Genomic DNA, 23,761 nt, shown 5'->3' on the forward strand with positions numbered 1-23,761 from the left:
CTAACTTCGGTCGAATGACTGGGTTGGGAGGGAAGGGAGGAGCTATATATACAGCTCTGCTGTGGTGCTCTTTGCCTCCTCCTGCTGACCAGGAGGCGTAATCCCACAAGTAAGGATGAAATCCATGGACTCATCATATTGAAAAAGAAATAAATTTATCAGGTAAGCATAAATTTCCTTTTTTAAAGATTTTCGCAAAATGCAAGATGGCTGCTACATCATGTGACCAAGACACTTCTGTTGAGCAATAGAAAATCTTGGTCATAGCAGCACTAAGCACAGCAAGTTTCAAAGTTGTAACATAAGCAGTTACAGAGCTAAAGATTTTTACGTGTTTCTCAAAATTTGTTGCAAAAAGCAATATGGCTGCCTAACCTTATGACCTATGAGTTCAATGTTGCATGAAATGCAGCAGAGCAATAGGCTGTACCATTATACCTGATTTCAAGAGCTTTGCACAAACAGTTAAGCAGTTATGGGCAAATGAAAATAAAGCTTGGCAGAATAAAAAGAACAAATTAATAAAAATAATAATAATCCTAAAAATAAAAATAGGTAGTCCAGCACTATGTGCTTGGCCACTTAAATATCTTGTGATCTGCATATTATTTTATTTCTAATGAGATTATTTTAGAATACCTTTCTTATTTCTATTAGCTGCACCTGTTTATCATCAGAATGTTTATCCCACTGATCTGTGACTGATTCTTGTTGTTAGTAAAGACCTTAGTAAGTGTATTCTGCACCTTCAGCTGCTGCTGTTTGTGTCACATGATCACAGACTTAAAGGGACAGTGTCCTGTAAATGTGGTTTCCCCTTAAAATAACAAGAAACCCCAAATGCTTTTCCATCATTTAACTAGAACATATCATTTTCAACAACTTTCCAACTGACTTCTATTATGATATTTGCTTCATTCTCTAGATATCCTTTATTGAAGCAGCAGCAATGCACTACTGGGAGCTAGCTGAGCACATAAGGTGAGCCAATGACAAGAGGCTTGTATGTGCCACTAATCAGCAGCTAGTGCACCATAGTGCATTATAAGCTTTGCCACAAAGGTCCCCAAGGGAAAAAAGCAGATTTGATAATAGAAGGAAATTGGAAAGTTGTTTAAATTTGATTCATAAAAGTGTAATTGTGACTTTGCTGTTCCTTTAATGTCTTTCTAATGACTTGTTTTACCGGTGTATAAAATAGTATAAAGTGTATGGGAAATTTCACCTTTAGCTTTATTTTTTATGTAAAATAACTATTTGCTGTCTGTAATTTATTTTCATTATTAAATTGTACACAGCTTTTTAAATGACCTGAGGCTCCGGCTCCTACTTAGCATATGCAGGAGTTCACATTATATAAAAATATGAGTCTGTTACTGGCTGATAGCTGTCACATGGTACAGGTGCAGAACTACATTTATCAGAAAACAATCTATTGCTCTTTTAAATTCATAGTAAGTGTTATTTCATTGTATTTTTATTATGCATCTGTGGTTTTGTAATTCTATATTTTATGGACCTTTTTTAAATGGACTGAATTTTCCAAAGGAACATATCTCATATTATCACTCTATGTAAACACAAATTCTTTATTTTCTTTACTCCATCCAAGAAAACAATTGAAATTAACATTTTAGTGCCTATCTCTCCCACAACCCCTTGCAGTGTGATTTAACACAACTCCGTATTAACCAAGAGAAGTTAAAGGACTGGGGGTGGAGCACATGACAAAATGTCTGACAGTGAGAATTATTAGGAAGTACAATACGAATACTGCAGTATCCAATTTAACTTATATTTAAGCAACTGATTTTTAACATTTCTTTTAGGAGAAAATATTGTTTCATATAAATGATAAAAACAAAGACCAATATATTTGTAAAGTTGTAATATGGCCAACTTAAATAGATTGGAACATCCATAACTGCACTTATGCCTTCCTTGTTCTCATGTATGGAACACCCACAACTCAGGAATTTAGTTTACTATGATGTAGTAATGTTTACATTCTATGTCATCCTTTTTTAATTTGTGATTTACAGGTAAATAAATTTAAAAATACAAAATGGAAGACATTTTTGGGTATAAAAAGATGTTTTTATTGATGGATTAGATTATAAATTAATAAACATTCTTATTTTTCTTTATTCCATTTCTTTTTATGTAGACAAACAAGTCAATAGTTCAAATCTATCCTTCACTACAGGATGCATCAGAATGATACCACAAACTCCAAAAGTCTTAGACACTATTGACTATTCACAAACATTGGGGATATCACAAAAGATATTAAAAGAAGATATTAAAAGATGATGGTGAATTGGCAGGAACTGTGCAGCAATCATTATGTACAGAGACTAATTTAGTCATGAAACAAGAGGACAAGATTTATGACTTATCTATTGAAATTATTATCCCTGAGGATAAACCACACACATTTACTGAGTTTTCAAAACATTTTAAAGAAGGGAAAAGTCTACAGTCTAGCCAAATGATTCATACAAATGAGAAACTATTCAAATGTACAGAATATGAAAAAAGCTTCAGATAGAAGTCTCCTCTACAGATAGAAGTCTCTTTTACTAGAACACCACACAGGTGAGAAACCACACACATGTACTGAGTGCAGCAAATGTTTTGCACAAATTAATTATCTGAAAACTCATGAAAGGATTCACACAGGGGAAAAGCCGTTCACATGTACAGAGTGTGGAAAAAGTTTTACACAAATGAATAGTCAGAAATATCATGAAAGGAGTCACACAGGAGAAAAGCCGTTAACATGTACAGAGTGTGGAAAAAGTTTTACACAAATGGTTCATCTGAAAACTCATGAAATGATTCACACCGGAGAAAAGCCTTTCACATGTACAGAGTGTGGAAAATGTTTTACACGAATGGATAATCTGAAAACTCATGAAAGAAGTCACACAGGAGAAAAGCCGTTCACATGTACAGAGTGTGGAAAAAGTTTTACACAAACGGTTCATCTGAAAACTCATGAAATGATTCACACCGGAGAAAAGCCTTTCACATGTACAGAGTGTGGAAAATGTTTTACACGAATGGATAATCTGAAAACTCATGAAAGAAGTCACACAGGAGAAAAGCCGTTCACATGTACAGAGTGTGGAAAAAGTTTTACACAAATGTTTCGTCTGAAAACTCATGAAATGATTCACACCGGAGAAAAGCCTTTCCATTGTACAGAGTGTGGAAAATGTTTTACACAAATGGATAATCTTAAAACTCATGAAAGGAGTCACACCGGAGAAAAGCCGTTCACATGTACAAAGTGTGGAAAAAGTTTTACAGAAAAGAGTAGTCTGAAAACTCATGAAAGGAGTCACACAGGAGAAAAGCCTTTCACATGTACAGAGTGTGGAAAACGTTTTTCAGAAAAGAGTAGTCTGAAAACTCATGAAAGGAGTCACACAGGAGAAAAGCCTTTCACATGTACAGAGTGTGGAAAATGTTTTACACGAATGGATAATCTGAAAACTCATGTAAGGAGCCACACAGGAGAAAAGCCTTTCATATGTACAGAGTGTGGAAAATGTTTTTCAGAAAAGAGTAGTCTGAAAACTCATGAAAGGAGTCACACAGGAGAAAAGCCTTTCACATGTACAGAGTGTGGAAAATGTTTTACAGAAAAGAGTAATCTGAAAACTCATAAAAAGATTCACAAGGGAAGAAGCCTTTCACATGTTTAGAAAGTGGAAAAAAGGTTTTTATTGAAATCAGGTATCACAAAACACCAAATATTTACACACAAATAAACTTTATAAACACAGTGTACAAATATTTTTACAATTATCAGAAAGAGGACAAACTCTCTAAATAAAAGCATCATAAAGGATGATATTGTAAATAATACTTTCTGGATCCCAGTTATAAAAGCCCCAGATTGGAAGTGCTCTCCTGCTGTCTTTTGTTCCTCTATATATGTGCACCTCAGTTTCTCTCATATCAATGTGATAGAATCTAAACACCACACAGGAATATACAAATCTGTCCTCATACTGACCAGTTTACACAACCATTCAACACCAAAGTACCTCCAGGGTTGTTAATTAATATGCCAGTGTTAGGAGTTGTACATTTGATTTACATAGGGGAGAAAATAATTACATTTACAGAATAAAGGAGTCTTTATATGAAAAGAGTGCTAGAAAATTATATAAACAAAAACACCAGGACTTCCCGTGGGTGGGCACTGAGTATGGCGGTGTGAAGAAGAGCTCCTGAGATCTTCACCGTGGCAATCCGTCATATCGGCCCTCTGAGTGACCTTGGCTATCCCAACATAGCCTGGAAGTACTATAGAGCTACAGTACTCTCCTCAGAGAGGTAATCCATCTAATACCTCACATCGGAAGCGCCATTAGTCTCCAACAGGCACCGGCTACTCATTGCCATATGGGTAACATCCAAGACGGCTGGTCCGACTTCTCCACAGTGCTTAACCGGATAGCGAATGAGTTGCTACTACAGATAATGCGCTGAACGCTAACAAGAGGGAGTGTTCGCAAACAAGTGACTTTGCAAGACATAGCTGAGGCCTAATAGAAGTGCTGCAACACAAACCGTTCTATCAGACATAAGAACCGGCTCGGCCTTAATTTTACCATCTGCTCCTCAATATCGTCACTACTTATATCCAACTGCATATACTAAAGGATCTATACAATTGTGATGCTGCGACATTTCCAAAAAGTCTGTTTACTGTTCAATCAGTTAAGGTTGCATTGTTCATTAAGATATGGCCCTTTTGTACGCTTTTGTACCCGGATATTGACTTGTCTTCTAGCCTGCAGAGAGTGACTATTTTTACTGAATGCCAGACAATTCTTTCTTATCTTTGCTTACAGTTATTGCACTTTTATTGATCACACAAATATATTGTGAAAATGTTAAACACCAAGCGATTATCTCATAGTTACTTGGCACCTGTTATTTCACATTAATATATCTTGATGCACTTCCTGTTCTTGGACAGATTCCTTACATCACAGAAAATATCACATAGGGCAAAAACCCAAGAAAGAAAGAATAAAGGGGCCTCTGACCCTGCACCTACATCGCCATCATCAGCAATTACGGCTGCATCTACGGATGCTCCTGCACTTACTACTGAACAACAGCTGAATTCTCTACTTCTTGCCAAACTTGATAACTTGCAAAAAGGCATGGATACCCTCACAACAGAAGTTAAACAATTTAACTCAAGACTAACCACAGCGGAACAATGTATCTCAGACCTTAAAGATGGTTATAACACCTCTACCACACAAATAAAGGATATAATACAGCAAAACATCTCCCTTCATCAAAAAGTTGATGACTTGGAAAATCGCTCCCGCAGGAATAATGTCAGACTTGTGGGTTTGCCTGAATCTGTCCGCCCATCTGAACTACTATATTTTGCAGAACACTCTTTGCCGAATCTACTTAAAGTTCCAGCTAAACACATACCTATAAAAGTGGAAAGAGCGCATAGAGTTGGCAACGACAGATCTCCCGCTGATAAAAATGCCCCTCCAAGGGGTGTGATGATCAAGTATTTGAATTTCCAATCTAAAATACAGCTCCTGAGGGCTTATAGTAAATGCTCCTATACGACGATAAAATACTTTATCTGTTTCAATATTACTCCTCGGATGTCATGAAGTGTAGGAAAGAGTTTGCTCTCCTGTGAACACTCCTCCATCAGGAAAACCGCCAAGCTACTCTGCTCTACCCAGCACGTCTACGCCTACACTCCTTGAGAGGACCCAGATTCTTTGACTTTCCTCAGGATGCACAGGCCTTCTTAGATATGAACAAGGAATCTTCTCAACCACTCTTTTCCCCACAGCAGGATTCTACTAAATGACTCTCAATGCCTGCTCAAACCACCACAGCCCCCCCCCCTCGAGGGGGACTGGTCCAGGGACTTTACTCCTTTTGAGGACCCAATATGGCTTAGTACCCAATAAGGTTGAATGTTAAATTTTATATGCTAAGATTTTTAGTTAGTTTACCGTTTATTGTTATATAGTTATATTGTGTTGATACTGTGAGACATGCTGGGTTACTATGCACTGCTCCTATGTTTGCTCACCTCTACTGGAGACTAACCTCAATTTACTATTTGACACTTCCATATTGGCCACCTCATTGTTCATCACCAAGCCTCTTTAGATGACAATTAAAATGTTGTCCTAGAATATAGGAGGGATTAACTACCCTATCAAAAGAAAAAATGTTTTAACTTACCTTAAAAAAACTAATGCAGACATTATTTGCTTGCAAGAGACCTACCTTAATGAACATACCAAATTTAAGACTAACTGGATAGCAGAAATGGTCTCAGCCCCTTATAATAACTCCAGTAGAGGGGTGACAATACTCTTCTGTAAAAACTTACCGTACCAAATAGACTCCAATCATTGACCCAGAGTGTAGGTTTGTTATTGTGAAATTCAAGTGGCAGGAAAGATGGTATACTCTGTGCAATGTATACGGTCCTAATCACCGCAATTTAGACTTCTGGCAGGGACTGACTAGAAGTTGCAAAGAGTGATAGTCTCCCTTAAACAAGAGACAATGGGCAATGCGCCACCTAAATGGCCTAATAGGCAATGAGAATGTCAGAAAGTGTGTGTGTAGTACTCAGTGAGTAAAAAATAATGTGAGTATAACCCTTGTGATACAAGGAAGTAATAATGTGTGTTTAGAATGTGATAAAATGAACAACCAATTGGAATTATAGTGATTTCAAAGGAATTTAAATAAAACAAGTGCTAATTAATATCCTGATAAATATGAGAGATTATGTTTACATACGTAAGCCCAAACCCATAGGGGGTGCTTCCTAAACGCTAACATATAAAAACAATAATAATATCAGTGATAAAAACCATAAATCAACTAAACATATAGTCCATATGATCCAAAATGGGGCAGCTCTCTGTCAAAGGACGGTCAAATCCTGAAGTAACGTGATCTGCAGAGAAAACACAGAGGCGCCACCATGACCTAGTACCACCACAACAAATGGAAAAAGGTGCCGAATATCGGGTTATACTCAAAGGTGTAGCACCCAACGGTGCTAATGGAGCAGACTGGAACTAAACAGTGGTCCTACTCACTGTGTGCAACCAGCAATGGTGTCCGGTCACATTTACTAACGTCCCCCGACTTTCATATGTATCTCACAAGACAATGGGATGATTTCACATCTAATAATTCCCTGCATCTCACAACCCCAGAAATCTTTTGGGAAACAGCTAAGACCGTTCTAAGAGGTGACATCATCACCTATCTCACACAAAAAAATATTTACATAGTAGTAAAGAAAAATTCTTTAATGACACACTAACTCAAGCTTACTTAACTTATTGTCAAACCCACAGGCTCACAAACTTTCAGGCCAAAAAAGAAAGATACTTTTCTGCTCCAAAATACTGCATTTCAAGAGGGTAAGAGACGGTGTACATTTTTGAGGCATGGTAACCGAATGGGTAGGTTCTTGGCTTCTTTGATCAAAATTAAACAATCTAACCATAGTATCCTAGTTCTTCAAAAAGATAACTCCCTAATTCATAATGCAAATGACATAGTGGCTGATTTCGCAAACTACTATTCTGCCTTATATACTTCACAACCAAATAATACTGACGTTCAGACTAGATTCTGGAATCACGTCACCCTCCCCAAATTGCCCAAAGATCAAATTGACAGTTTAAATGCCCTGATCACACAAACTGAAGGGCAGCTAACAGCTAAAACACTTACTCTCGAGAAAGCCCCTGGACAAGATGACTCCCTGTGGAGTTCTACCGCATGCGTAATAGTCAGGTTTCCCCTGTCCTCACTCTAGTGTTCAAACTTTACTTCACACACAAACAGCAGCCTTCCACAACCTTTTCAGCAGCTAATATCACTGTTATACATAAAACGGGTAGAGATCCTACTTTACTGGATTCTTACAGACCTATTTCTCTACTCAAAGTAGAGTATAAGTTGCTGATTAAACTTCTAGCCAATCGACTCAAACATGTCTTACTGGGTTTACTACACACTGACCAAACTGGCTTTACAGCCGGCCGTTCCTTGGTTACTAATATCCGACGTGTTCTTCAAGCGGTGACCCATTACTGGATGTCCAAAAATGGAGAGACAAATGCTGATCTACTGGAGGCCTTCCTGTTGTCATTGGATGCAGAATAAGCCTTCAACAGGGTGGAATGGGGACACTTATTTCATACTATGGGGTACTTCAGAATAGAAAGTTGCTTTTATTGAGCTTATCAAAAATATGTACTCTAACCCAATTACATATCTCTTGGTTAACAATCTCTATTCTCCTCCTGTACACCTCCAAAGAGGCAGGGCTGCCCATTATCCCCACTTTTATTTAACTTTTATTTAAACTTGCCTTATATGCGGACGATATGCTCATCTTTATCTCCAACCCTAAGAGATATGTTCCTAAAATTCATGATGCAATTCGAATGTTCAGCGAATTCTCCGGATACAAAATAAACATTGATAAATCAGAAATACTATGGCTTAATCTTGTAGCAAGAGAAGGGCTGTCCCCCTACTCTTATTTAGGCATATATATATTGGCTAACCCGCATAAATAGTATGGCCACAATTTCACCCTGGTTTTTCAAAAGGTCAAGGCTGACTTAATTACATGGCAAAACCTACCCATCTCTCTCATGGGAAGAGTACATATAATCAAAATGATAGTGCTCCCTAAAATGTTATACCCAATGCATATGCTCTCACTCAGACTCAGACAGGGGGACTTGACAGCTCTCAATCGTACCTTTCAAAACTTTTTATGGAAGGAAGTAAGCCAAGAATTAGCCTTAGTAAGCTGAACCTGCCATACTCTAAGGGGGGACTGGGACTGCCAAATATTCTATATTACAACAAGGCATCCTTGACAAAATTTGCACTAGACTGGAAATTGGGCACTCAACACTTCTCTCACATCTAGAGGAAGCATTACTTTCACAGATATCGCTGCCCTTTTTACACATGCTACAGCCACTGAAACACCACCTCCTTTGATGACGCATCCAATGTTCAAAGACATACTGTTAACATGGCAAATGGTTGCTAAACACTTAAACGTTGACCCTTCCCACTCCCCCTACCTACCTGTATGCGGGAACCCGAGATTCCCTCCAGGCACCTTATACCCTATCTTTGCTTGCTGGAAACACCTGGGGGTAGACAACTTGAGTAAAATGTTAAACAATTGTACAAAGTCAGTAATGCCCTTTGATATTATCTTTCGAACCTACTCTATCCCCCCAAATCAAAGATTCGCTTACTTCCGTTACATCACTACATTAACTAAGTCTTGCGTAGTTGTGACTCATTTTGGGACCTCACTCTGCTGGGGCCCGTATATATCATGTTTCATTCACATAACTATGCTATATCTCCACTATATAAACTACTAATACAATCTAAACTCCCTAACTCACAGCAAAATATTAGGGAACAAGCGCTCCAGTAGAGTTAATTCTAAAGACACTATATATAATAGTCTAAGACTAACCTGGACCGTGACTTTAGCAGCAGACTTTAGAGAATCCCAGATTAGGATAATATAACAGAATTACATCACCCCTAATAGATTAAGCAAGTGGTATATTAAGAAAGTGGAGAAAAGACTTTTCCAATATGTGTGGTAAGTGCTCCTTCCCAGACTCAGACTTTCTGCACTACCTAATGGTACTTCCCCAACATTCAAAGATACTGGAGTTGTTTTTTCCTTCTGGCTCTCCAGAGTGCTGGGCTGACAACTCTCACTTACAATTTTCCATATTTTTTTTAAATTATTTTTCAAAGAGCTTTATTAAAATGTAAATGAAAAGAATAGTTTGCAGAATATAACATAAACACAAACATTAGTCCAGAAAGTTACAGCTTAGATTAGTGTCTTTTGGCCACCAAAAATAATAACAATAGAATGTCCATAGTTTAAGATGGGTGGACAGTTAACATTCAAATCTATAGAACATAACTTGAAACATTAAGTTATAAAAAAAGGTTCATAGCGTCAGATTGAAGCGATTACAGTAACATGTTATAAAATAAACATGAAATTAACCAGGTTATTAGAATAACTACACAGTAGGTCTTTAAGATTAAATAGAACGTTATCGTCCAGTGGGGAAAAAAAGGGGGGAGGAAAAACTTTAGTGGTGAAGTAAGGGATAGGAAAAGCTATTGGGTATTGGTTATGTGTTGGGAATAATGCTATGTTATAGCCTTTTGTTTAATGTTTTAGCTGATTGGGCTCCATTATGATCTAAACCTCAATCACAAAAAAGAAGCAGCACCACCAAAATATCTTTAACATATTTATTCGTGCAAACTGCAGAGTATCAAAGCCAGACCAAAAAATAGCAATGTTTCGGAATCATGCATAGTTACACCCAAAGTTAATACAGCTTAAATACACCTATAAATCACACCCACCATACATCATACCTGTAGCACACCTGAAATGATGCTATTTAGTGGTCATTAGCAAAATTACAATAACAAAATATCAATATCAGTCTAACAACATCCAGCTAATAATAAATCAACAAGATTAAACATAATTTTCTTAGAGCACAATACAATTATATGATACAGAATACCATTAATCATTACAGTTAACATGGTATAACCCCTTAAAGGCATAGAGACCAATCAAGCTCCCTATTCATCCCCTTAGGGTACATGGTATCTAATTTACTAATCCAAAAGACTTCTCTTATTTTTAACCTCTTGGTTCTATCCCCACCTCGTCTCAGATGTCCTACCTGTTCCAATATTTGAAACCTCAACTGAGTTAAATTGTGTCCTGCAGATAAAAAATGGTTGGCAACTGGGGCATCTATTTTTTTTGTTCTTATACTACTCTATACATATTAACCCCTAAACCGCCGCTCCCTGCCCCTGCCGCCACCTACATTATACCTAGTAACCCCTATCCTGCCCCCCCTATACCGCCGCCCTCTATCCTGCTGATCCTGCACCTCGCCGCAACTAAATAAATAGTTTAACCCCTAAACCGCTGCTCCCGGACCCTGCCACAACCTATATTAAATTTATTAACCCCTAATCTGCCCCCCACTACACCGCCACCACTGTAATAAAGTTATTAACCCCTAAACCTAAGTCTAACACTAACCCTAACACCCCCCTAACTTAAATATTAATTAAATAAATCTAAATAATATTTCTATTATTAACTAAATTAATCCTATTTAAAATGTAATACTTACCTTTAAAATAAACCCTAATATAGCTACAATATAAATAATAATTTTATTGTAGCTATCTTAGGATTTATTTTTATTTTATAGGTAACTTTCAATTTATTTTAACTAGGTACAATAGCTATTAAATAGTTATTAACTATTTAATAGCTACCTAGCTAAAATAAAGAGAAATTTACCTGTAAAATAAAAACTAACCTAAGTTACAATTACACCTAACACTACACTATACTTAAATAAATTATTCCTATTTAAAACTAAATACTTACCTGTAAAATAAACCCTAAGATAGCTACAATGTAATTAATAATTACATTGTAGCTATTTTAGGATTTATATTTATTTTACAGGTAACTTTGTATTTATTTAAGCTAGTTAGAATAGTTATTAAATAGTTAACTATTTAATAACTACCTAGCTAAAAGAAATACAAAATTACCTGTAAAATAAATCTTAACCTAAGTTACAATTAAACCTAACACTACACTATCATTAAATAAATTAAATACAAATAACTACAATTAAATACAATTACATAAACTAACTAAAGTACAAAAAATAAAAAAGCTAAGTTACAAAAAATAAAAAAATAGGTTACAAACATTTAAAAAATATTACAACAATTTTAAGATAATTACACCTAATCTAAGCCCCCTAATAAAATAACAAAGCCCCCCAAAATAAAAAAAATTCCCTACCCTATTCTACATTAAAAAAGTTCAAAGCTCTTTTACCTTACCAGCCCTTAAAAGGGCCTTTTGTGGGGCATGCCCCAAAGAAAACTGCTCTTTTGCCTGTAAAAGAAAAATACACACCCCCGCAACATTAAAACCCACCACCCACATACCCCTAATCTAACCCAAACCCCCCTTAAAATAACCTAACACTAATTCCCTGAAGATCATCCTACCTTTAGTCGTCTTCACTCAGCCGAGCCACCGATGGAACTGAAGAGGAGATCCGGAGCGGCAGAAGTGATCCTCCAAGGGGCGCTGAAGAAATCTTCCATCCGATGAAGTGATCCTCCAGGCGGCGCTGAAGAAGTCTTCCATCCGGGCGATGTCATCTTCCAAGCGGCGCTGAAGAAGTCTTCTATTCGGGCGATGTCATCTTCCAAGCGGGGTCTTCAATCTTCATCCCGCCGACGCGGAACATCCTTCTTTCCCGACGGACTACCGACGAATGAAGGTTCCTTTAAGGGACGTCATCCAAGATGGCGTCCCCTCAATTCCGATTGGCTGATAGGATTCTATCAGCCAATCGGAATTAAGGTAGGAAAAATCTGATTGGCTGATTGAGTCAGCCAATCAGATTGAAGTTCAATCCGATTGGCTGATCCAATCAGCCAATCAGATTGAGCTCGCATTCTATTGGCTGATCCGATCAGCCAATAGAATGCGAGCTCAATCTGATTGGCTGATTCAATCAGCCAATCAGATTTTTCCTACCTTAATTCCGATTGGCTGATAGAATCCAATCGGAAATAAAAGCCAATCGGAATTGAAGGAATAATTATATTGTAGCTATATTAGGGTTTATTTTAAAGGTAAGTATTTAGTTTTAAATAGGATTAATTTAGTTAATAATAGAAATATTATTTAGATTTATTTAATTAATATTTAATTTAGGGGGGTGTTAGGGTTAGTGTTAGACTTAGGTTTAGGGGTTAATAAATTTATTACAGTGGCAGCGGTGTAGTGGGGGGCAGGATAGGGGTTAATAAATGTATTATAGGTGGCGATGGTGTAGGGGGGGCAGATTAGGGGTTAATAAATTTAATATAGGTTGCGGCAGGGTTCCGGGAGCGGCGGTTTAGGGGTTAAACTATTTATTTCGTTGCAGCGAGGTGCGGGATCAGCAGGATAGGGGTTAATAACTTTATTATAGAGAGCGGCGGTATGGGGGGGCAGGATAGGGGTTACTAGGTATAATGTAGGTTGCGGCGGTGTCCGGGAGCGGCGGTTTAGGGGTTAATACATTTATAAGAGTTGCGGCGGGGTCTAGGAGCGGCGGTTTAGGGGTTAGTAACTTTATTGAGTTGCGGGGGGCTCCGGGGGCGCTGGTATAGGGGGTAGAACAGTGTAGTTAGTGTGGGTGCTTAGTGACAGACTAGCAATAAAGCTGTAAAAAAGCCGAAGAGCAGCGAGATCGGATGAGTGATAACTATCACAGTCCGCTGCTCATCGCCCCGTACTTGGTGCGCGGCTTTTTGACAGATTTATTGATAACTTAGGCGAATTTTTTCAGGTCCGCGGCGGCGATGGTAGGCGAGCTTAGGCGCGCGTATTGGGCCGGCGAAGGCAGGAAAGTTGACTCGTTGATAACTACCCCCCATGTTCTCAATACCCTAAGTATATAGATACCTTATATAATAAAGACCCCATTCCTGCCACAACCGGGCATCCAGGTGGGGCAGTAACACTTTTATGGACCTTAGGGAGGGTGTAAAGGACAGGGGTGATGTCCTCTGTATTTATTAGAAACTGTGTAGTATCATTATCAATGATGCCAAGTTTAGCTTCTGTCTGTACAAAAAACTGAATTTCCTTCTTTATTTTGAAAAAAGGATTATATGCTAATTTCTGATAAACTTCACTATCAGATAATTGGGTGTAGATCTCATTAACATAATACTGTTTATCCAAGAGCACAGTGGCTCCGCCCTTATCTGCCCCCTTAATAATTAGTTGTTTATTCCTTCTAAGTTTAGCAAGGGCCTTTCTTTCATTAATGGTTAAAGTACCCCATCACCATTACTGTAATTCTGTATACGATTATGTTTACACAATTCCATCACATTCCTCTCCACCAATTTGATAAAGGTTTGTACCCCCGCATTTACATGTGTTGGTGTAAATGCACTCTTTTTGATAATCCCAATGCTTTCAGATTTATCCCTTGTTCCTTCATGTACGCAGTTGAGGTATGACACTTAACATCACAATCAGGTATGCTAGCAAAAAAACTTTTAAAGTGCCATTATACACCCAAAAAATATAGGCTACTTAAATAAAGCACCAACAGAAGATAAAGTTTGTAATTGACATGTATTAGCAATTTTGCTGCTAAATCTCCTAAAAATGATTATAAAGTTTGTAATCCTCTCAGTGAATGAGAATACGAACGTAATCTCCACTAGTTTGAGAGCAAGGCTTTTTCTACACTCCCTGTCTAGTGTACTTTACAGCCAGCCCCCATGCTGGGGCTGTCTGTGTAATAGATAAGGCTGTCACAAATCCACAGCATTTCTCCCTGACTGTTTACAGTGGCACGGATCTCACTCCCCCCTCTGTCCTCCCCGGTCAGCTTTCTGTAGAAACGAGAGGAATATTTCACTCACAGCTCTGTGAAACATGATCCTGAGCTGTGTGTGAAATATCAGTCAAAAGTAGATTGTTTTTATTCCATTCAAACAGCCAATATCTGCATAAGCAATTCACTGACGATGTCAGCCTTTGATTAGTTTTGAGAATCATTTGTATCTCACAATTTATGCGATGTTTGCATTTGCATAATGTATACATCTCTTACAGAAATGTCACTGATATCTTATGTGTATAGCAGATAAATGATGGATTTTACAATCTATTAATGCCAATTAATAACAGAATGTTACCAGCAAAGTTTATTCACCCTAAGTAATAGTGGTAGCCAAATGCTGTAGATGAAAGTTTCCCCTAAGCCAGCCGTTTCATTCTGCACCTCAGCAACATTCAGAGCTCCGCCCCCTGCAGCTACTCCCACTCCTCTGCCTCCTCATCAATATTCATATTGTATTATCTGTAAAGCAGGGGGCGGAGCTCTGGATGTTGCCGAAGTGCAGATGAAACGGCTGGCTTAGGGGAAACTTTCTTCTACAGCATTTGGCTACCACTATTACTTAGGGTGAATAAACTTTGCTGGTAACATTCTGTTATTAATTGGCATTAATGGATAGTAAAGTCCATAATGTATCTGCTATACACATAAGATATCAGTGACATTTCTGTAAGAGAGGTATACATTATGCAAATGCAAACATTGCATAAATTGTGAGATACAAATGATTCTCAAAACTAATCAAAGGCTGACATCGTCAGTGAATTGCTTATGCAGATTTTGGCTGTTTGAATGGAATAAAAACAATCTACTTTTGACTGATATTTCACACACATCTCAGGATCATGTTTCACAGAGCTGTGAGTGAAATATTCCTCTCGTTTCTACAGAAAGCTGACCGGGGAGGACAGAGGGGGGAGTGAGATCCGTGCCACTGTAAACAGTCAGGGAGAAACGCTGGGGATTTGTGACAGCCTTATCTATTACACAGACAGCCCCAGCATGGGGGCTGGCTGTAAAGTACACTAGACAGGGAGTGTAGAAAAAGCCTTGCTCTCAAGCTAGTGGAGATTACGTTCGTATTCTCATTCACTGAGAGGATTAGAAACTTTATAATCATTTTTAGGTGATTTAGCAGCAAAATTGCTTATACATGTCAATTACAAACTGTATCTCCTGTTGGTGCTTTATTTAAGTAGCTTATATTTTTTTGGGTGTATAATGGCCCTTTAAGTTTCACAGATCTAAATAAACGATACAGATCTTTATGCATTTCAAATATATCACAGTCCTGCTGTGGGCAAAAAGATAGCCCCTTCTGTAACACGGACAGTTCATCATCAGAGAGTTGTACCTGACTCAGATTCATCATACATTGATGACATCTTTGGCGTATGGTTGGCCGACATTGGAACCCTGGAAGAATTTGTTAATGATCTTAACTCCGCTACCTGTCATATTAAATTAAAATTGGTATGTAGTGAGGAGAGTGTTGTTTTTCTTGATACTAGGGTACTTAAAAGTACCCAGGGTCTTGTAGTGGATTTACACAAGAAAGAAACAGATTGCAACACTCTCCTGCAATATAACAGTATGCATCCCCCTTCTAGGTCTCTCCCTAGGAGCCAGCTCTTAAGGGTAAAAAGGATTGTCTCTGAGACAGGCCCTGTAGAGCAAAGATTAACAGGAATGGGTGACCGTTTCAGGGTTAGGGGTTATCCATCAATCTTAATAAAAAAAGAAATTGAAGATGTGAGACAAATTCCCAGGCGAAATTTATTGGAACATAAAGAGGGTAAAGAGAAAATGAAATCTGATAGATTAATCTTTGTCAGTCAGTATTCGAAATTGAACAATAGGATACGTAAAATAATTTCCAATCATTGGCACATATTACAGACCTGCAACCCGATGTATTGGAGTTCAGAGAGCCACCTATGCCTGCATTTAAAAGGGGCAGAAATCTGAAAAATGTATTGGTGCATGCCGATATTGGCCCTTCGAAGGCCTTAGTGCAAGGTTATATTGGCAAAAAGAACTCTGGTTGTTTTCCATGCCTTGGTTGTTCCAACTGCAATAATTGGGGTACATTGGGGAGACCACCCGCACAGTCCATGAACGGATAACTCAACATAAAAGTAGTATAAGAACAAAAAAAATTAGATGCCCCAGTTGCCAACCATTTTTTATCTGCAGGACACAATTTAACTCAGTTGAGGTTTCAAATATTGGAACAGGTAGGACATCTGAGATGAGGTGGGGATAGAACCAAGAGGTTAAAAATAAGAGAAGTCTTTTGGATTAGTAAATTAGATACCATGTACCCTAAGGGGATGAATAGGGAGCTTGATTGGTCTCTATGCCTTTTAAGGGGTTATACCATGTTAACTGTAATGATTAATGGGATTCTGTATAATATAATTGTATTGTGCTCTAAGAAAATTATGTTTAATCTTGTTGATTTATTATTAGCTGGATGTTGTTAGACTGATATTGATATTTTGTTATTGTAATTTTGCTAATGACCACTAGAAAGCATAATTTCAGGTGTGCTACAGGTATGATGTATGGTGGGTGTTTTTTATAGATGTATTTAACTATGCGTGATTAAGGACTGAGTCCGAAACATTGCTATTTTTTGGTCTGGCTTTGATACTGTGCAGTTTGCACGAATAAATCTGTTGAAGATATTTTGGTGGTGCTGCTTCTTTTTTGTGATTGATGCTTATTTGGGTATTGTGCAGTACCCTTGGAGCTTGCACACCTCTCTGATCCCAGGTGCTGGAATTTTCTTTGGACTTCCTACAATGATCTGAGCCTTGTGGAGGTCCCCCCTCACCCCAAAGTTACAACATCTGTCCATGGGTTTCTGCTCTGCCTCAATCTGGAGGGAGTTAGGTACCAAAGAGAAATCAATTTGTAGTTCATTTTTATAGTTTCAACAGCAAAGGAGGCCGATTTTGTGATTTTTAAATATCTTGTTCCACTCTTGTTCAGTTATTTGTAAGTCCAATTCAGAGCTCCATTTGTATGTATATGTTGGTAATGCTGATTCGCCCCTTGGGTGTGAGTAACTGGTAAATGAGTGAGATAGTATGTCTTGGATGAGAGTGTGAGGGTCATAAGGATTCAAAAGCGGTCAGAGGTATAGTCAGGTTTTCTTTTTGTTTGTGAGTCTGGATAAAGTGTTACAACTGGTTATATGTGAGCCAGGAGGAGAAGACATCCCTATCTATAAGTTTTAATGTTTACCGTTATTTGTGATATTTATCAAAGAACATTGCATAATGGGTCGTTTAGAAATTGGCTCAGATGGTCTATAAGTTACAGGGATATCACAGTTGTTTCTATTGGGAGTCAGTGGGTTGAATATTGTGGATATGTGTGTGGATGTATTAATAAGGCTGTCCCATGTATCAAAGAATTCTAGTAAAGTGGGAAAATGTTTGAGGGTGATGGTATGTTTGTTTGGGTATGTCCACTTCAGCAAGCCACATTTTCAGTCTGTAGGATGTCTCCGTCAATTTGCACCCATAGTTTTTTGCCCGTGTTAGAACACCATTCCACTAGACGCAGTAGCAGGATTGCCAGCCTATATTGAGCTAGGTTTGGTACCCCCAACCCCCCCCTCTCTCTCTCTCTCTCTCTTGGCAAAAACATTGTTTTCCTCTCTAGTCTAGGTTTAGACTTTTTCCATATGAATTGGTCAATAACATTTTGTAATTCCGTCATAAAATGTCTGGGGAGGGGAATGGGTAACGTCTGTAAAAGGTATAAAACTCGGGGCAACACATTCATCTTAATAACTTGTGTTCTTCCCAGCCAGGACAGGGGCTTATTATTCCAGCTGGATAATTCAGCAGTGATAGAATTTTTTTAGGCTTTTGAAGTTAACTTTAGCTTTGAAGAGAGTTTGAGGGTCCTTAGTGAGATGAATACCTAAATATTTAGGTTTCTTTGATTGGATAGAGAGTGGGCAGTTTGTTGTGGTTATGTTTAGGTTGTACTGGGGTGTTGAAATATTTAGCAGTTCTGATTTAGAAAGATTAAGTAAGAAATTGAAATGTTGCCCATATTCTTTAAATTCTAGTAGTAAAGCCAGTAGGGACTTCTCAAGGTTTGTAAGAGTAATAAGGATATCATCAGCATATTATGCTAGTTTGTGTTCTTTGTCTTGAATTTTTAAACCTGAAATCAGTGGATTATGTCTGATCTTATGTACTAGGGCCTCTATAGAAATGGCAAATAGGATGGGAGAGAGGGGACAGCATTGTCTGGTTCCATTCCTGATGTCAAAAGGGTCATATAAGACTCTGTTGGTTTTTACCCTTGCTGTCGGTTGGGTGTAAAGTGCAAATATTTTGTTTATGAAGGGGGTGCTGATATTCATTTGTGTCATTACTATTCTAAGAAAGTTCCAGTTTACCCGATCAAAAGCTTTTTCAGCATCCGTCGAAACCAAAACTAAGGGGGTGAGTGTCATGCGGGTGTGTGCCATGAGTGCAAATGAGATAAGTTGCAGTATTTTGAGGTTGTTGTCTTTGACTTCCCTGCCAGGAATAAAAACCCACTTGGTCCGGTGAAATCAGTTGGGGCAAGAACATATTTAATCAGTCTGCTAATACTTTGGCAAAAATTTTAATTTCCGTATTTAGTAATGAGATTGGTCTGAAATTTTATGGTTTGTTAGGAGATTTGCCTGGTTTGGGGAGTATTGCAATATGGGCTTCCAACATAGATTTCTAGTGAGTTAAATAATTGTGTTAGATATGGTGATAGAATATGGGAAAAGTACTTATTTATTACCAAATCCGTCCAGACCTGGACTCTTCCCGGCAGGTAAATCCTTCACAACTTTAGTCACTTCTTCCACTCTAATGGGAGAGTCCAACAGGTTAGAATCTATTGTAGAGATATGGGGCAGTCCCAATCCCTCGACATAGTCAATGGTGTCTTGAAAAGTGTTGGTGGCCGAATTTTTGGAGCTGTGTGGGCTAATTTTTGGATGTTATACAAGGATGCATAGTACTTTTTAAATACTTCTCCAATTGTCTTTTTTAACATTGCCTTCCCTGTCTTGAAGTGAGTATATTGTGGATTTGAGCTGTTTGCGGCGGAGAGATCTGGAGAGCAGTCTTCCCGCTTTATTTCCAAATTCATCATAATGTTGCTTAAGCGCCTGGGCTAAGGAGTGTGTGAGTGTTGCTATATTCTGGTTTTTGGTTGTGTTGGTTTTCTACTATCTCAATCTCTTTCAATAGTGAACTGTATTTTTCTCTGTGTATTTTTTGGATTCTGGATTTAGCTTTAATTAGGGTCCCCCTGATCACACACTTATGTGCCTTCCATAGAGTGATTTCATTTATATCTGGTGATGCATTCAATGGAAAATATTCTGTAAGAGATTTTTCAGTGTCAGTTCTAATTTTGATGTCATCTAGGAGAAAATCATCCAATCTCTCCATATGAACAGAGTCACTGTGGCCTCTGGCCAATTAAGTGTGCAAGTAACAGGGGCATAATCAGACCGATATGATCTAACAGGAAGTAATCAATTTGGGAATAAGTGTGGTGGGGATGAAAGCAGAAGGTATAATTCCTTTTCACCGGATTAAACGTATGCCAGGAATCATGTAGGGTTAAATCTTTTAATTAATTGTTGTTCTGATATCTTTTTTCGGTATGTTTGATTTTCCCCCTGAGGTGTCTGCTAGGGTCCAGTGGAGCGTTAAGGTCCCCTCCCATTATAAGTATACCCTTTTTACAGTCCAAGATATGGTTGGCCACTTTTCTCATAAAAGCACCTTGTTGTTTATTTGGGAAATATGTGTTAGTTAATGTAACTGGTTGCCCAAACAAAAGTCCTGTAAAAATTAAGAGTCTGCCCTACGAATCTTTTTCTATTTGGATAGGTTGGAAATGAACCGATTTACTGAACAGTATTCCCACAACGTTCTGCTTGCTTGGACCTGATGAAAAGAAGGCTGTTGGATAATGGTGATAGAACTATTTAGGTTCCTTCCCTTTTTTGAAATGGGTCTCCTGGACTAATACTATGCCCCCCTTCATTTGATGAAGGTCTCTCATAACCATGGAACATTTCTCTGGTGCATTAAGTCCGTTAGCATTGATAGTGATGAGGGATAGCTTTCTATGTGGGATTGTATCAGGCATGTTATGGGGCAGGAGGGAGGGAGGGAAGGGAAAGCAAAAAAAAGAAGTTATTCTACTATAAAAAATATTCAACTGTGTTCCTAAGGGATGTTCACTGCCACTAGGCAAATATGAACTTGTTACTCTGAGTGTAGTAAACAGGAACAAATTATATTCACTTCAAGAACTGTTAGTTAAAGGGAGAACATAATCGTAAACTCAGACTAGAATAAATAAATTCTATTATAAACAGTAGATTTGTATTAGTGGGAGAAATAGCTTCTGGTCTGCAATGGCATGAAAGAATATGCAAGATTAAGACAAAACAAGGTATGCTTATCTTAAAGTGTAAATATTAGATCATGTGTCAATTATTGATGTTATATGGCAGAGGTAGTTACATTTTGAATCCGATAATTTAAGGCTGCAGAGTATGAGGTTGGATAGAAAAGACAGTGACCTACTAGTTATGTCATATAGTAAGTTCCCTATGAGCCCAGTCATGTGCTGGGGATAAGATAAGTAGGTTGGGTAAATATAGATTAGTGTACATCTCGATCCTACATTTTTTATATAAGTTAACTGAATTGCTTCCTCAACAGCACATAAATTAAAATTTGGTGTGATACATTAACAACTTTACATAACATACAGTAGTTATTAAACAGATTTAACAGACATTCTCATAACAATTAGCAAATATAACCTCAACTTGTAAGTGCGCCAACAAGAGTAGAGTGCGGCGAGAGTTTCGCCATTCTTAGTAATGATTAGGCTCACTGGGAATCCCCAGCGATAAGGGATCTTGGCATTTCAAAGGGTATCTGTTATAAACTTTAAGTCCCTCCTTTTTTGAAGAGTTGTAGGACTTAAAGTCCGAGAAAATTTGTATAGGGTTGCCAGCATGTGTAAGAGGGGGCCTTAGCCCTTGCATTCTTCCATATATCCTCCTTGTCCAGATAGTTTAGAAAACGCACAATGATGTTGCGTGAAGGTGCTTTTGGTGATGGTCTGGGCCTTAACGCCCTATGCGCTATTTCCAGTATCACCTCTGGAGATGTAGGTGTTCCTTTAATAATACGGAACATATCCTGAAGGCATCCATTTAGGGTAGACGGAGAGATGGTCTCGGGAACTCCCCTAATTCTGAGATTATTTCTTTGATTGCGATTATCCAAACCTTCTACTTTATTTAATAAAGAAGAAATAACCTCTTCATGGTCTTGGAGCTTCTGCGAAGATTGTTGTGTGCTTATTTTTCTTCCATCGTTGATACTGTTTTTTACCTGCGTTATGTCTCTTCAAAATTCTCCAAATAAATTTTTAACTTCCTTCAGGACTTCTTTGATGTCGTCTTTTGAAGATATTATTTTGAGGTCATCTTTGGTTACTATGGAACCAGAGCTAGTATTGGTGTGGTGAATTTGTGCATTAATTTGTTTCTTATATGGATCCAGTAGAGATTCTACACCAGTTTCTTGTGGTTTCAGATACTGATTTAGGGTGCTTGATTTTTGAGACCTTTCCATTTTACATGCTTTTTTGCAGGGCATCCCAATGACTTAATGTAGAGAGTCGGTAAATAGATACATGCATAAATCACCAACTTCCCTATACAGGGCACAAGACAATTGCAGCAGTTATGAGTTTTAAGGGTGGTGCAATGTAGTTGGGGTAGGGAAATGACTTTCCTTCTTTGCGGCCTTCCGTGTCCTCACTTGGGGCCTATAGCATATTAAAGATCTAACTTTCTATGTTAGAATCTGTTATAAAGGTGCTTTGTGCCTGTGGATTATTTGTGCTTCCCTCACTTCTTCTGACCTGAGCTATTAAGTTATACTGTCACGGCTGTGGGATGTGGGAGGATATTATGATGGCCTCCCAGGGAATCCTCTTATGTGAGTGATCCCTCAACCATACACTCTGCTATCCTCTGTGACTGGGGGCGTCGGTATTGGCTCTGTGGCGTTGTTACTTGCCTGAGGTGTACGTTATGGCCTGTCTTGCCAGTTATACTACAGATGTGTACTGACCTCTATGGCGATGTTGCGGCAGTCCGGCCGACAAGATCCTGCCTTGTGTAATGGGCGCGAATCCCGGTGATTGTCCCCAGCTGAATGCTCTCTGTGGTCATGTGGGATAATTTTCCTGAGGACGCAGCTTATTGTTGGTGGAGCTGATGACAGTGGACGATCCCGCGCTTCCGTTGTTCATCAAATTCAGCTGTGTCACTCTTTGATGGAGTGATTATCTTGCTCAGTTCCCCTGATAGAAATATAGTTCCACTGCTGGTGCTTCAGTGTACCTCTGCCTTCTGATATTTATAAAAACAGTGCTGTTTGACACGTTATTTATGCCATTGCAGATTTAGCAGCTACAGAGCTTACTTAGTTTGCAGCTATTGTCCTGCTCGACTAGGTACCGCCCCCCCCATTTTATTTTTTAACAACTTCCCTGAGACCGGCGAAACTTGAGACCGGTGACTACTATAAGCTAGGAAATGTATATTTTGCAAATGGTTACACAAGGAAGCACCCACTATTACATTTTAAACAACTACTTTTGAAATATGTAATATATGAGCAATTTGACACTCTGATGCCTACTTATCAAGCCGTCAACCGCAAATACGCTGGAATTCCGCAGCGTAATTGTGGCGAGCCTGATTCCCCTTATTTATCAAAGCCTACAGACTGGCAAAAGTTGAAATTTGTGACGTAACATACAATCTGCCGGTCTCGGTCCGACACAGATCGATGCTTACGTCCTTATAGATGTTCTGAATGCAAATTCGGCACTGACTATTTTTGCTAGTTAACAAATTTCTAACAGGTACGCTCACCACTATTCCAGCCCAGCGTACCTGGTTTTCAATCCGCAACCCTGGAGGCCGTGGATGCCATAGGAATCAATGGGTGTCTGAAAGCAGCAAAAGCTCATGTTCGATGCTGCCAGATATCCCATTGATTTCTATGGAAGAATAAAAGTTACATTTACACCTAACAACC

At 38.4% G+C, this 23,761-nt stretch overlaps 1 protein-coding gene across 1 annotated transcript in view; it reads left to right on the forward strand.

The window, feature by feature from the left end:
- The first annotated feature begins 2,172 nt into the window (after nt 1–2,172).
- LOC128659899 (zinc finger protein 585A-like) overlaps nt 2,173–23,761 on the forward strand; it is a 491,003-nt gene continuing 469,414 nt past the window's right edge. The window contains exon 1 of the mRNA XM_053713487.1: nt 2,173–3,642. Within this exon, the coding sequence (XP_053569462.1) occupies nt 2,730–3,642 (913 nt within the window). The 5' untranslated portion in view covers nt 2,173–2,729. The remainder of the gene's footprint in view (nt 3,643–23,761) is intronic.

Source organism: Bombina bombina, chromosome 5 (assembly GCF_027579735.1).
Source record: "Bombina bombina isolate aBomBom1 chromosome 5, aBomBom1.pri, whole genome shotgun sequence".
NCBI classification, from domain to species: domain Eukaryota; kingdom Metazoa; phylum Chordata; class Amphibia; order Anura; family Bombinatoridae; genus Bombina; species Bombina bombina.